General features: G+C 39.2%; 1 protein-coding gene across 6 annotated transcripts in view; it reads right to left on the bottom strand.

Annotated features, from left to right (window-relative positions):
- RPS6KC1 (ribosomal protein S6 kinase C1) overlaps positions 1–16671 on the bottom strand; it is an 84421-nt gene that overhangs the window by 10815 nt on the left and 56935 nt on the right. For 5 of the 6 annotated variants that reach the window (XM_062489295.1, XM_062489297.1, XM_062489299.1 and 2 more), the window contains 3 exons: positions 15292–15424; positions 5750–7315; positions 5389–5478 (listed from right to left, as the gene is read on the bottom strand). In XM_062489295.1, the coding sequence (XP_062345279.1) occupies positions 5389–5478; positions 5750–7315; positions 15292–15424 (1789 nt within the window). Of the gene's footprint in view, positions 1–5388; positions 5479–5749; positions 7316–15291; positions 15425–16671 lie in introns of those variants that run through there. The other variant, XM_062489301.1, reaches the window with a different exon arrangement.

Genomic DNA, 16671 nt, shown 5'->3' with positions numbered 1-16671 from the left:
CAATTGTTTAAGAGCAAAAGTGGCATCTTCATTTGGAGGCAGAAAAATCAGGTTGCACATTGAAACATTTTTGTCATTTTTTTCTTTTCAGAACAAAATCCTTTACACATGAAGCCTTCTTTTTGCTTAGGTTTTGCACTGTGCACAAGTAACAGCAGGTTACATAAAACCAAATTTACCATATATTTATGTGTAGGCTTCTGTGATTGCTAGTTTGTGTAAATAAGGCTTGATTATAGCACACAGCTTATGAAAGCATCAGAATAATACGATGCATTACTGATGGCCAGTTTTCTACTTACATTTTCTATGAAGCTAAGCTCCCTTTGGCTTTAGGATCTCAAGCAGAAAATCTCCAGTTTTTAGTACACACAGTCTGAAAACTTGTTGTTTAAACAAGAAAGAAAAAAGACTCTAAAGGCAGTCCAGTTCTGAAACCCTGTCCTCCAGAAACACTACAGGGATGCAACAGAAAGCATTCCCACTGCTGGAACAAGAACTCAGGGAGTGTAAATAAAACATCTCATTCACACATCATATTTACACAAGATGTCAGACCAGCAAGTTGCTTCTATAACATGTCACTTCCCAGGTTTGACTGAAGAAGTAACTTAAAGATTTCTCTTCATGAGAAAATCCTCAACTTAAATCTGTTTAACCCGAAGACAGCTTTGACTAGGCAATGGCTGCAGACAATTCTGTCTTTCTCACAGGTATTAAGCATACTGAGAAGGGTATTTAAAAAAAAAAAGTCACCAATTTTATTTTAAAAATTGTGACTGTCAAGAATGGAATACAATTTTTACTGCATTTAAAAGTTAACAACTCTTTAAGATCACAATGTTGGCAAAACCAATACTTAAAATAACAGAAGGTGATAATTTGCATTTCAAAATTCATCTATCTTGCTTTTCTCTCAATTAGACCAAAACATGTTGATTCACAGGTTTGTGTGTGTGTGTTTCTTTTTTAAACTTATTTATAGAGCAGAATAATGGCCCCCCTGCTAGGCTGGCATTTGCTCAAGTTTCTGTCCATGTAAATTGAATCTGTTACTGGAATTTTCCCCCCTTCAGAATACCAAGGCACATTAACCAAGAGATAAAGAGATACATGGCTGATATTATCAGCCACCAGGCAGGTGGATAAAGCAAGGGACTTTTGTTAGTTTTTATGGGGATTTTTTGGACAAATATGTGATAAGAGTTCTCAGGGGGAATGGAGAGTAAAGGGCTGTTTAAACAGAAGTGAATCATTCTCATCTGATCTGCTAGTAACTTTGTATTCAGACATCAGCTGCTCAGCACACTTTAAAATGTTCAGAAATAAAAATTACTATAAAAAGGAGGAAAGTTAAAGGAAACAAAACACATAAACCTCACAATAGTCACCTTAGCCATATTAACACAGCAGAAATTCTCAGTTACAGGTGCTTAATTTCTTCTTTAAAAACAAATAGGTCATTCTTGGCCAAACCCTCCACAGTTTTACTTGAAGTGGTGTTGCGTTCATGTGGCATGATTTATAATCCAACGTTTCCCTTGTGAATTAGAGAAACAACATTTGACTTATCAAAGGTGGACAGCAAAGACTTAGTTTGGCCATTAATCAAAGTATAGCACAGGCACTACTTTTAAGCATCTGCAGACAGCTTTGTTGGTGCCAGAGTCGGTCCAGGACCTTTTGCTTTTTTCAGTTGAGCAGAACTATAGAGCAGTAAAGAGTTACCCAGCCATACCAACAGATTCAACAGCACCGTAACACACCGCGAGCTTGCGAGCACAATTCTTGATGTGCAAATCATTGCAAACGAGCCGCATCTTCTGTCTCCAGCTCTTAGGAGAAGTTCAGCAAATTAGGGGCATCCAGTGCGACGGCAGCATCCATTAATGGTACAATGCCACCTCCCGTCGGCCGCGGGGAAGTGCCGCTCCTGCAACAGATGCTCCTAACTTCGGCACGATGCAAAATGACAATTGCTACTTCATACCAAACTCATGATTATACTGCTCGCAGGGAGTGGGATGCAGCTTTTTAAACTATTCCCTTCCCTCGTCTTTTTGACACTTCTGCATTTATAATAGTTGCAGTTGTTATTTTATATACGCACTGCATAATGTCTTTTTGACTTACGCAGTCAAATTGCCTCTCCGCTTTTTGTAGGGCAACAGGAGTTAAACAAGTCCCTGCACTTCACCAGGGCAGGGATCTCATCACTGTTGCTATATTGACACTGCCTTGCTTTACCTTAATGCAAGGCTATGCTCTGGTGCACAGAAAGCCTTAAACACAAAATCCTAGATCCTGCAAGCAAGTTCCACGCAGGTGGAAGTCTAGTCTCCCTTGGCTCTGAAAAGCTTCCGCACTATCCCTAGCTCATCCAGCAATTTGTTTTCAATATATAATTTGTAGAATTTAGCCTTCATGTTTTTCTTCAACAAATAAAACAACTTAAGATTTAAATACATCTTCACGCACTTCACTGCAAATCACTTTGTAACTTACAGTGTAGAAAAGCAGCATCTGAAACCTTGAGAACTGAAAAGACACAACTGTTCCAAATACATGTTTAAAATGTTCGTGTAACTCTGCAATACAATTTCCTACCTATTTTAAACTGAAGACATCCTGCAATGTGTTTGCATTTCATATTCGCCCTCCCCTTCATGTGCCTCCAAAATTTGCTCCTCAAAAAATCAATGCCAAAAAGGAAATGCAGCCCTAAACTCATCATCTGGTCTCGGTCTCCAACAGCAGACCCTAAAAAGCAATGATTATTTACAGCCACCTTCCCCTTCCTGTATACATTGCAAGAGTGGACTAAACTGTTGAAATCAGGTAGTATACAAGTTATCATATGCAAATCTATTCTATCTTGAACCCTGTTAAAAACACACAGCAAGCTAAACACAAAATTTTTACAAGTCAAGTTTCACTGCATCCTTCAAGCCAGGAGAAAAAAGGAGAAGGAAGGCTGACTACACAGAGGCAGGTCAACACAGCACATAATCCTGAAAACACCAGGAAAATTCAAAACAAGATAAAGACTCACTTTGAGTCATTTATTTTAGACACTGTGTTTTATTATGGTAAGAAATCACAAGACCTGATAAAGTTTTGGGAATATAATTGTTCACCTCTAAAAAACTACAGCATTTCCCTCAGCAGAAAAAAAACAAATTGTGAGACACACTTCTATTAAAAAGAAACTTAATATTTAAACCTAAAAACTTGTTCCTAGTGTACTGAACTGAAGCACAAATATAATTTCAAAATCCTTATTTCAAGAAGCAGCTTGAGGAGCAATGCTTTCATGATAAAGGGGTTCCAGGGACATGGTACACTCCCCAAAATGAAAAAAATACTATCATCCAAATGAAGCCTCCCCCCCCAGCCCCGGTAACAGTAGGACCTAGAGAAAGCTTATTAACATGATTATTTTTTTAACTCTGGTCAAAAGCTCTAAAGCAACATTTACAAGCAGCAGTAGCCCCAAGAAAGCTGCTGTGGACTCAGCTACACACCATTACTGAATCATTCCTCATAACAGAATAGCACTGGACTCCAAAATATATTTTGTGCTGCTAAGTTATATCAAGTATTACTCTCCTACTAAAAATTAACATGCAACAGCTACACTAAAGTACAAGCATGCTTCACAGAGATAACATCAAGATCAAGAAGTATGAAAGGCAAGAATCATGGAGCAGTACCAATTCATCCACCTTGAATGCATCTAATACTTGCATTTTCAAATCTTCACCTTGCAGCTCACCAGTTGCAGACACACAAAGCAAATGCAGCCTGGGGTAGGGCAGAGAGGGCAGAGAGGGGAGGGCAACTTGAGCAAAAAAGCCCGGATGGGTACCACACCTGTGCTGTGAGGTGGAAATAATGATGGTGCAGAAAACTTTATTCTTGCATTCGGGGACTTCTAAATATTATTTCAACTGCTCCCTAAACACTTAATTACTGCATGAGTTGGCTGGTTGGGGCTTAGGGGGCAAAAAAAGCCTCTCTTTGGATCCTCATTAAAGTACAGAAAAATTAAGCTTTGACTTTCACAGCTCATTAATGATGACAGGGTGGGAAAAGGCTGCACGTCCATCTTTGCTGGAACACAACTGGAGAGCGCTTTGTTCAAGGCTGGGTTAGGGAGGCAGAAAACACCTCTCTCTAACAGGTTGCCACACATGTTGGCAACCAGGAAAACCATCTATTTAACGAACACAGTAATTGCTGGGATTCCTCAATTATCTTGTTCTTGAATAAAAGTGGCATGAGGGTAGAATTAAGGTGTTGGGTTTACTTTGATAGGTGAAAAGAATTATTTTCTGTAATACCTGCCCTTTTGACTTACGTAGCAAAGATTTCATTTCTAATTTTTCTCAAGCAGCTGGCATTCAAAGTTTGTTGAGACCCTATCGCCTTTATTCACAGAGGCAGCTCCTTGCTGCATTTCACTTGCAGAGCAAAAACACAGAAGAAACACCTGATGCCAAACTAAATTCAGAACTTCCATGGCTGGTAACTCTTATTCTAAATTTTTCTAAGCACATTTGCAGACTCTTGAGCTTGAGGACTACCTGCATGCCAAGTTGCAAGGCCTGGCCAGACCACGCACTCAGAAAGTTATGCTGGCATTTCAAAGTAGGAATAAAAACGTAGTAATTTCAACTCTAAACATAGCTTTTATAACTATGAAATTTTTAAAATATGAAGCTGTACGTGAAACATCTGATTTTTGGCTGTCACTGCTGAAAATCACAGACCACTATATTAGCAGAAAATAAATTCGAGAAAGGCAAAGAGGGAGGGCTCGGTTTCAAGTGCCATCCTTGCTATAAAAACCCAAGAGATATTGATTTTATCACCCTCATGATTGATGAAAGTGGTTCTAAGGAAAGAGCTCTCTAAACTATTTCAAAGCCCACTGTAGCACATCAAAAATGTCAGAGGCATCTCTGAGCCTCATAGGGTTGTATTTTTCAAACCTCTGTGGTTCTCCCCCACCACCCATGTCCTTTGCATGTATAAAATTTTGTATTTTTAAGGGTCTGAGTGACACCTTTTCAGTCTCATTTGCTCTTTTCATTTACCAAGATGCACTGACACACAGGAAATAATTGGAGGCAAACAGAACATTCCTAACTTGCTTAAACAAGACATTTAGTACAAATACACGTTATGGAAATGACATAACAAACACCACCACAGTTCAACAATAAAGCAGTTACAAGCCCTGTAGCTTTTTAAGACATTAAGAAAAAGAAGCAAAGAAAACTCAGATATTGCATGATCTCAAGCTGTATGCTACAGAGACTACATGAGAAAATGAAAGCTGCTAATCTACTTTCCAAGTGAAACATTGTAGGTGATTGCTCTAACCTGGGGCACAGTACATTCTCTCTATGGCATCGTTGTCACAGGAATCTTCAACCTCCCTCCACCTGCTAAAATACGTTAGCTGAATGTGTCCTAAAAACAAAACGACAGGAGAAATCAAAACATTTTTCCCTTCCATTTTCTGCAGAAGTGAACTGTAATTACTCCTTTTGTAGCTAAAAACAGTATCATTAAGAATAATGGCATCATTAAGTACTAGAAGCTATTACTGGGGGTGAATTTGCTGCACTGATAATGAAGCTCTAGACAGGAAATGAAGATACTAATTACAAGATAAAACGCCTACTCAGTTAATTGGAAGCAACAGCGAATAAAAAGAAATGCATTTGCAAAAGTTCCTGACCTCTATCATTCAATAAGATGTTGTTTGGGTTCAAATCGCGGCACACAATTCCTTCTCTATGTAAAGCATCAAGGGCTACCACCATTTCAGCTGCCCATCTTTGAATGCAATCCTCTGGGATATTAAACCTGGAGGTTAGAGTTAATCTTTTGTCGAGGTCCTGAAAAATTTGATGCATTTCCTTCTGCCCTGCTCCTGCTGTTTTGTCTTCCTTCTTTGGTGCAGTCTTTCCACTTTCAGCTGCTGGCGACAAAGCTGAGTCTGCCTTCTCTTTCCCGCTGTCTTCAGTTTGATTGGAAAACAGCGACACTCCTTCATTCCTTAGCACGTCTGTGTCCAAGCTAACCTCTTGAGCACCTGAGAGCGGGTTGGAAACACATGAACTTTCTTCTTTGCTCGTCATGTTTAAGGAGCAGGCCCCAAGCTCTTGGAACAGAGCCCCGTCTTCTGAAGCACCAACCTCTTGGTCAGATGTAAAGAGGGTCCCAAGAGCTCCCTGAGCGACACCACTTTGCTCATCTGCTTCCCAGTGGGCAGGATCACCCACTTCTGGTGTCACATGATTTGGCTCTTGATCAAATGCTTTGCACAGCTCTGCAGAATTATTTAATTGCAAGACATCGGGTGTTTCTAACAACTTTACTTCTGACATATCCCTATCAGATTTTGTAAACTTTGTTGGCCTTGACACAGCTGGTTCCTCTGTTTCATCTGACATGCCTGGTAAATTTATGAGGAGATCAGGCCTTCCTTCATCAATGCTATTCACATCATCAGAAGCAGCATCCTTAAAGGAGATAACTGGCACAGAGTCATTTGAACCCCTGCTCACAGTGTCATGAGCTTTCACACCCATTTTGCTCTCCAGGGCATCCAAGCTTCTGTCATGATCTGGGACAGAAAAGAATGGCTTTAAAGGCTCTGATTTCAGGTTATATAATTTTTCTCCAAACTCAAGCCCCAGGAGCTCACTAGTGCTATCTTTGCTGTCTATCCTGAAGAGCTCCATGGGGCTGTTCTTAGACCTCGTTAATGAGTCCAATATCCTAGTAGGGCTGGCTATTTCCGACTCGGCGTCATCGATGAACAGCTTTCGTTCCTGAGGCGCAATCTGGGAGGTGAAGCTGTCACTGCACTTCTGCAAGGAACTCCTCTCTTTGCTATGCAGCCCTTCACCCTCTACTTTAGCCACTGGTTCTTCATTTAGGGAGCCAGAGTCAATTTTTTCCTGTCCGTATTCATTGCACAACGTTAAATAACTCGTGGTGCACTCTTCTTCTGAGCTGGATGCCGAGTCCATCCACTTGGAACTCTCCTGACCATCTTCCTGGTTGCTGCTGTCATCCTGAGAGCTTGGTGTCAGACTGCTCCTCAGTGGGACCACCTTCAGCATGCTCTCCCCATAGCTTTCTCTGGAATCAGTGCTGCTACCAGTTTCTTTAGGACTAGGTGTTGGTTGCTCCAGGTAAATTTTAGTTGAGCTGGATGTTCTGGATTCAGGAATTTCAAAGCTCTCTTCAGGACTTCTGTTTAGGAACTTACTGACATAAGACCATAGTTTCCCTCCTGAAAAAAAAAAATAAAAAAGGAAGGGGATCTCTTAATTTCACTCAAAATAGATTTTTTTTTTTTTATGAAATGGGGAAATACCCTCACTGTCACTATACACTACCCTTATGTCCACAGAGTTATTAAGATCCACTCCCTCAGCAGGAAATAATTACAGGGACCACAACTTGCTTTTCACATAGATTTGTATGATTACATAAATATTTAAAGAGCTGCATCTGAGACTAAGATGCTGCTTTTTTTGTTTTTAAACTTCAGTAAAGTCTCATTTCAGAGTGTGTCTCAAGTTGCACAGTGGTCACTACTCTCCACCTGCTGCCTCAAAAAAAGCAAAACTAGGGAAAACAAATTGTTTAGTGCCCGTCACTGCTTCTGACTGCAGTCAATAATTCTGTATCACAGCTCTAAACTCATCAACAACATTAGTGGAAATGGACTGAAAACTAACCAGCAAGATCAGTAAGGGAAATTACCATATTAGCAGGATATTTTAAGGGTCTGTCTTTGAAAAAGCTGGGGGTCTTAGTAAAATACTGATATATTTCTTCCATCAACTTTAGAATTCAAAAAAAACTTTTTATGCTTTGCTGCACCACACAAAGATTTATCAGTACTTTAAGTTACACAGGCAAACATCTCCTTCACAGCATCAAAGAAAGCTGTATCTCCAAAAATAAGTTACATTTAAAAGATACAAACCAGGACTCTTCATGTTTCTAAATGTTGCACATATTAAAAAAGCTCATATATTTCAAAATGTAATCTTAGCAAAATAAATCAGTAAGTTACTGTACCTCTTATATGTGCCAAAGAATTTTACTTAAAGCTAGAAAGTCTCCTTTGATAACTTAGGGAGAAATGCAATGTCAAGACATTTCAACTTAAAAGACTGTACAGAAATTCTGGAAAATGCAGGAGTTGAACAAAATCTTTGTAACAAAGAAAAAAAAAAAGTATCCATCCCACTGGGCATCTGCAAAGTTGGCAGGGTTTTTTTTTTGTTTTTTTTTTTTTAATTTTTTTTTGTTTTGTTTTGTTGGTTTTTTTTACTTATTTGGATAAAATAGAGTTTTATATTTTTCCAAAACATATTCTTTAATAGTTTGAGGCATTTTTAACACTCTCTTTATCAGGCAAAATTCCTTTAAAAAGTACAATAAAAGAAGAAACTATTTATCATTGCCTAGGACCAGATTTTCTGTACTCCCAGGTATTTCAAATAAAACTTATCAAAGACAGAAAAACCTTGACACTTTAAAAAATTAATTTGAATAATATAATGCGAAGTTTTCCTGCCCTCTATGCCCCTGGCTAAGACATTTTTTCAAGGGGAAAAAATATATATCACTGCTTGTGGTGGAAGTATATTAAAAACACTAAGAGGGAATTCTAGCTTGAGTCCAATGGTAAAAATGAAAATTCAGGTCTGTTAATCCACATGGTTTCTGCCATAAGTACAGAGTTAGCATTAGGTCAGGATGGCCCTTGCCACCTTCTGGAACATGATGAGAAAGGATGTCAGGTAAACCAACAGGAGCAAAGGGACGCAACGCTCACAGAGAAACAAACAAGAACTGCTATACCAGCCACTGTATGGCATAAACACTTTAAAATTTAGCCAGAGGTGGGTTCAGAACATGCACCCCCCAAAGTGTGCCCTGCCACAGCAGCCAGGCACAGCCCCTGAGTGCAGAGCAGCAGCCGCTCAGCCCAGCGAGGCAGGGCAGTGACTGACTCTGAGCCTGCCTGGGCACAGGTGACCCCTGTGCTGGTGACACCGAGGGCCCTGTCCCTGCCAGAGCTGTCCCACGAGCAGGATTTCACCCCTGGGAGAAGCAGGGAGCCTATGCAGGCTCTTCAGGTGAGGCCACTAGCTTTAAACAGAACAGGTCACACAGCAGCGTGGCAGGGCAAAGGCACCCTGCCCTCTGAGCCCTGCAGCTTGCACAGCACTACAGGATTACTGATCTTCAGCTGATTTGGTGAAAATAAAAGTTGTCCATCCCATAATCACGAGTAGGTTTTTTTTCTAACGTTATAATTCTACATTTATTCATATTTTTGGTATAAAATGGCAGGGAGATAAACAGAAAAGAGAATGAAAAAAGAGCAAGAACATACATAATTTTTACCTATGTGTGAAAGAGTTGATCCTCTTTTTCACAATTTCATCCATAACTATTATTTTCCTTTAAAATTTAAATTAAATTACTTCAAATACTATAACAAAATGACTTTGCCCAGTTTATTTAATAGGCATGAAATTACTAATGTCCATTTCATACCAAACAATAAAATCGAATTTCAGAACCACACCCCTACTGCATTTAATAAAACACATTATTTAATATAAAAAAATTATATATATCCATCCCACCAGCATTAAAATTAATTAGTACAAGCTAAATATTTTCATCTACATATTGCTAGTGTTTACTACTTGTGCTTCACAAATTTTTTATGAAAACACAAATCTCAGGTGTCAAAGTGTGTTCACAGACCACAACCCATGAAGACACACGTAAGATTTTTGGAGCTTTGGGAAGTTCCTGTAACAACACCACTTCAGCCTCCAGGCATGGCTATAATGCAAGTATGAGTACCATTAGTGTTTCCCCTGAAATAAGTTGGAAGAAAAGGTCTTTCTAAGAGAGGCCTGCCTTGAGCTTTGACCCAGGGAGGCAGAAAGCTCAAAACCTTCTTCCTGTGATCTTTTTGTCTTTTTTCCTTGCATCATTACTGGACATCAGGTGTGCTTTTACATGGGACACCTGAACAGCTCTCACTGACCCAAGTGTTTTGTACCCCTGCACTAAGATGAGAAGGGGCTGGGCTGCCCAGCAATATGCAAAATTCCAGAACTATCCTTGCACAACTTAAGTTTTTCACCTATTGTTGCATCAAGCGGCTCTCAGGAAAACTCCTGTCTTCTGCTCCCTCCCTTCATGCAAGATTTCCTGCAGCCTCCACTAGATTTGAGCTTCTACTGCAGCTTAAGAAGGGAGGCCCAAGAAAGATTAAGGAAGGAAAAGCAGACTTGTTGGGTTCAATACTTCAAAAATCCACAGAAAGATCACTGGAAGATTTGAGAGGTTCGCTAAACATAAGAGCTGCAAGAGACAGGAAAAAAAACCTCTTTATTCTTACAGTGTTCAGGAATTCACCACTGTCCACTTGTGAAAACAGGGAGAACTGCAACAACTGATTTGTTTTTGCAAATCCATTATCTTAGGTTTTCAAAAAGTTGTTCATTATTAATTACTTGTATTTAAAAACCACAGTGGAAACGACTACTTACTGCGACTTCAACTTAAGAGTTAAACACAAGCAAACAAAACAAAACAAAAACAAATTATGTCCCAATATGTTAACATACAAATATTTCAAGACTGGCCTCCTGGTCAAGTGGAAATACGCAAATAAATGCCATGCAATAATTGGGTTCTATAGTGAAAAACAACAATTTTATTCCTTTCTGAAAACGTCCAATCTAGGGTCAAACAAAAGTGATATTTGTATCTGCGTATGTAATTATGCCTTTATGAATGACATACTAATAATCTTTCCCCCTCTCCCCGTGTGTTGTGTAAGATCAAGAAAACCCATTAGCAAGCCATGCTAATATAGTATCAGGAATCTATAAAAACTAAAATTACAGAAATCAATCCAAACAAGTAAGCTTCAGTCACTGTCAAAAAGTCCAACAGACTAAATAACTATAAAAGCTACAGTATTAAGCTAAAGTTCAATAGTGTTTAATACAATTTCAGAACTATATTATTAATGTAGCTAATTATTAAGTTTGTTTTCTTGTACCATGAACTGATTCTACAGCCAGCCTAGTTCAATCTTTCTGGTTTTATAAGCACATGAAAATCATCAAGTTCCACATTCTTCTGCAGTTATTCAATAAACAATTTCTTACTAGCAGTGCCATACTTAACCACATTTACAGCATTCTGGAGCTTATACCTCTGCTTCTAGAGGCAGAATCTCAAAAGCTTGTGTCCAAAATAATTAACAGGAAATTCAGCATAAGGTGACCAAGTGATGAAGCTGACGAGGAAACTTTTATATTCTTTCAAACATTTCTGCAGCTTTTTTATTAACAGCACTTGATGTAGGAACACCAGAAGGAAAATACAGAGACTATATAGCGTATATGATAGGATAAAATGAAACCTACCAGATCAGCAAATTTAGTTTCCTAAACATGCTTTTGTTCCAGCTGAGAAGAAAAATTCACAGCCAGTTGGATTTTTCCTCACACAGTGCTCACTTCCCATTTCAGCTTCACGTCCTGAAAGACTGGATATTCCACAATAAATCAAGAGCGTTTGCTAACTTGGCCCATGAGATTATTCCCAAGGATGAAATACGGCAATTCTCGCAGAACTGGAACGTAGCGAAGAATGCAGCAGTACTTCCTACTGTATTTAGAAAATCCCAGACAAAGTCAAAGTGAACAACCCAGGCTTCCAAATAACTGTAATGTGACAGGGAAGAAAAACTGAGTATTGAAAGACATATGCTTGAATTATTCTCCAAAACCGGGCCCAGCTGTCTAAATCACTGCATAAGGATTTGTGTATGGCCAGGACTTCCAATCCTAAACCATGCACCTCATGAGAATTAACAGCCTTCTTAGCTGGAAAAGGAAGAATTCCATGGTTTTCAAAGAATCGCTGTCCTCCTTTGGAACAGAGACATGCCTACTGGTAAACATCACCATGTTAATGCAATGGCTACAAAAAATGAGCCTTGCACAGCCCCTAGGCCAAAAGCAAAGCAGACACAGGGGCAATGCCATGGGACAACAACAATATTCCACAGCATCCCAACAGCAGCCACAGTGGAGCTGCAGCTCCACATGAATGGGAAGCTGACCTCCTGCCTAATCTCCAACATGACAGTAGTTACAAGCACCAGAGTCCTGTATCTGCAGCCCTGTATTTCCAGTGCTGCTGCTGAATCTCTGCTGCAAAGTTTGCTAGTTTAGGCAAAGCTCCCACTTCCCAATGCGCTTGGAGCAAAAGCTATTATTCCAAAGCAACCTCCTGAAAAAGCCACTTGCCAAGGAGCGTATCACCTTCCCTACATTTTCTGATTGCTGTCAAATATTTACAGCTAGCATTATCTCCTCTCCTAACAACAAATCCCCAGCTTTGCGAGCCAGAGCGCTACCGCGGTGTTGTCGATCAATTGCTGCGTGCAGCAAGCCTCTTCAGCAGGAAGTTTCTTGAGTGCTCTCCAGATTGATAGGAACTCCAGCTTGTTTATGCTTAAAGAGATTTGACAGCTTCTAACAGCCACTTAAACTTTGATGTCCCATGGAAGCCCCCCAGCCTATTTTTGAAGCATCTGTTTCTAAAATTTCTGTAGTAAGTAGTGCCAGGAAGAAGCGAGGCCTTATTAACATCAGATTGGCTCTCTCCCACACTAGAACTTGCCAAGTCCTTTCTAACAAAGCTGCAAGACAACTTTATGGACTTTTGTGCTTCTAATGCATCCTTGAAACCTCTCACTGTGGCCAGGAGAAAAGTCCCTAAGAGAACCCAAGACCTCTCTCACCAATTCTAGGCATGTTACACCATCATTATTTACCAAAACAACCAACCAACCAAAGTATTCCTCTTGAGTCTGTGGTCAAGCCTGCAGAATTACATACATAACCCAATAGTGCTGCACTTAATAATACAGTTAAAATCTACTATGAAACAGGAAACAGTGAGCATCTTAGCAAACATATATTGTCCATTCAAAACATTAAAACTTCTGAATTTGCTATAATACAAGCCATTGCTCATTTAAATTAATATTTTACCCTTCAAACTCACAATGGTGTAGCTAATATACCTAACATCATAAATCAGCACTACTTACAAATTTAACTAGCACAATCTTTTTTCTTATTGGAATAGAATTAGTTGGAATATGAATATTTAGAGCATTCATAAGTCATGAGACTATTACTTAAAAAGTATTGTGTTAGAAATTTTTATACTTTCCCAACATCAACTATAAGCACCATCTCTATTCATACCTGGTCTGAGATGGACAAAGTTTTAAGGTAGGTCTGTCTACAGGGATTCCTGGTACTATTATCCTTTTAATTTAAAGAATGAGTACTACTAACATAAGACTGATCTGATCAAGACCACTATCAGTGGGGTGAGCAAGATTAGTCTGCATATAGTGCAGCACAACTTTAGCCCTATCTTTATTGATCTTTTATTCACAGAGTTAGAAGCCTTTCTCCTGAATCACTTTCCAGCATCAGTCTCATAGCAGGGTGAGGTGCAGTGGCCACTGCCCAGCTTGGGATTTGGGATCAGGCCCTATACCTGCAATACACTTACGGAATACATTCACAGGCAATTTACTCATCACTGTGTACCCCAGCTACCCTTCTTTACAAAAGAATATATCATTCTTCCTCTCCCTTCGCACATTCTGAGCCTAGACAGTAGGTTCATGAAAATGATCATGCAATGTCTCTATTTTTCTCACTGCTATCACAATAAAATTAACAATTCCAGAAGATTGTCTTTGTCAACTGCTCACATCAGGCCTTAAAATTTTTGTTGTTACACCTGAACACTTCTCCCATGAAATTCTACTACCATTCCACCCACTCTTCCATCTGTCTCAATGAAGAACATTCTTGCTAAAGAGAAGAGCAAAACTACAGGACTTCAGAAAGAGCAGAAATATTAGGAAGACTTTTTTTAATTATGTAATTATGCTAGCCTTAAGGGCAGCTGGTATCTGACAAGGCTTGTGGGTGGGGTTCTTCGTTACATTTGGGGTTTCTTTGACTGTGGGCTTTTTAAAATACTTTTTCTCCGAATAGAATGCAACAGCTTATGTGGAAATTGCAGCTCAGGTGAGAATCTCCCAATTATCTTTTGTATTATTAGATACACACCTCAAGAAAAAGTGTTGCACTTACAGAGCAGCACTGTAAACTCCCAAGACTACCATCAGGCACTACTGTAATGTGAGGCTTTTCTTCCTGCATCAGTGCTCATGGCAAAACCAAGTCACACATTGCAGAAATATTCATTCCTGTTGCAAAGCTAACTTTTTAACTGGCCTCATATGATAAATTGTTCATGAAAAAGCCAAAATCTAAGTTATTAGGAAAAAAAGAAATAATATTCAATGTAATGAAATTATCTTCTCTATCGCTCAGCTTAGATCCTTCGCATCATCCATTCTGTCTGAGTTATTAACATTTCCTAAAAAAAAGAATTATTAACAATCCCAAAATTTATATTCTGCACTCATTCTAAACAAATATGGGTAATTACATTTAGGGAATATTTAAATCCAGGTGTTAGACAAAAAAATCAAAATGTAATTATTTTGTGCCACCTGTTCCCTGTACATTTAACAGGAATTTTATAAATAGTTTGAAGGCACAACTCTGTGGTTCTGCTTTGAACTCCTGTGTGATGCCACCAGCTATTTTCTTAACAAGCCAGATCAGTGCAATATTAACCAACAGAAAAATGTTTGTGGTTTTTAGCAGAGCTATTAAATTCTTGTGCAAATACTTGTCATTTTAACTAGACAATGTTAAAAAAGATTTACTAGTCAAAGTTTACAAAAGTACCCAAAGATATTATGTCTGAGAGATAACTGTAAATAATGCAGGCAGTTGCTGCAGTCAAAGCACTCCCTCTCCTGTAGAAAACAATCAGTTGGAAGCTTTCAATACTGCTACAATTCAAGTAACCCATCAGAATTTGAGGCCATTTGAAGCAGGAGTCAGATCCACGGCAGAATGAGAGGGGAAAAGGGGGAGGGACAGAGGAACAGAGTGGGGTGCCTTACATGACATCTCTCTGGCACACTAAGAATATTTTTAACTGGATGTATGAGAGATTAATTTGACAACGAAGTGCACCATTGATTAAAACTGAAAACCTTTGACTCTTTTCAACAATATGCTTAAAGGAGAGACAAACCTTCTGCATGCTGCAGTACAAGGAAGACAGACTCCTCGGAGATGATGTACTTGTGCAGACACACCATGTTGGGCACGCAGCGGGGGATGATGGTCGTTCTGCTCCTGCTGCACTCACTACTTTTCCTTAGACCCTGACAGAGAACAAAAAGGTCAGTTGTACCCTCAGTTGCCTTTGGAGCCTGCTGTGCTCTGTGTTTATCAACCAAACTAATCTATCCGAGTTACTCTGGGCTTCAGAGAAACCACTCATCTGCTGCTCTATGCCCCTCGGTCCCCCGAGGCTGTGCTGATGGCATCTGGCGCGCTTCCAGAGAACAGAAGATGGCACAAAGCTGCCATTAAAATCAATTACATGGGTCAATGTTTTTATTAGAATCTCTCTCAAACTAAGTCATCAGGATGACACTCAGTTATTTCCCCGTGACCTTTTCTAAAAATTTTATTTTTGCGTGTGACCAAAAGACACTATTAAAAAAATTCAATTCAAGTCTTAAAGACAAAAGAATGCCTTAGCCTCACAGGTAATCCTCACATTTCCATTTTACTTTACTAAAGACAGCAACCACCTCAATAAAAAGAAAAGGAAAGGATTAGTCTCCTTGAGAGGCAATGATTTTTGGGAGTTAGTGCAGGGATGAAGTTGCCAGAAGTGAAAAAATTGATGTGGGAGGGTAGAAGGGAGGGGAGAGAGAAAGAGAAAAAAAATTATGTCAATAGTGTGACCTATTACAATATTGATAAACATAGGCAGTTACATGGGAAATTCAATGTTACCCTATCTGCCAGTAGATAATGCGAGGTTCTAATATACAATATTCACAAATGAACCTTTATGAGAAACAAACAGGTTTGCTGTAGTCCTCACAATTTCAAAGGCCAATGCACAGAGTTAAGATGGGTTGTAAGTCAGATGTGAAGCAAAGTTACAGAACATTAACAAGCATTAAAGCTTCGTGTTTGGGACACAGCTTTTTTTCCACCCTCCCTGCCATTAGCAGTGGAATTCATGTCAAGGGGAGCCTGAAGTAAATGGCCACAAAAACAATACTCATAACTAAACCAATTCTCAGCATCACAAATGCTCCAAGTATATTGGAGTCTTGATCTGAACACTTTCTGAAACATTAGAGAGTAATGCAAAAAAATTTATTCTGACCAAATAACTGTTCATAAATGTAATGGGTTAGTACATTAAACTCAGTAATCTCAGACTGTTGATGTAAAACATAAGGAAACAAATTTGAAGAAGACCAGCTGTACATTTCATCCAGAACCCACTTTGGCCAGCAAGATATTCCTCATCTAAAGAAGACCAAACACAAAGTGCAGTGGATATGCTTGGATTAAGAATTTTCACCTTTGTCAGAAGTCCTGAGCC

This window comes from Cinclus cinclus, chromosome 3, assembly GCF_963662255.1.
Source record: "Cinclus cinclus chromosome 3, bCinCin1.1, whole genome shotgun sequence".
Classification (NCBI taxonomy): Eukaryota; Metazoa; Chordata; class Aves; order Passeriformes; family Cinclidae; genus Cinclus; species Cinclus cinclus.
This window is presented reverse-complemented; position numbering and strand designations above follow the sequence as displayed.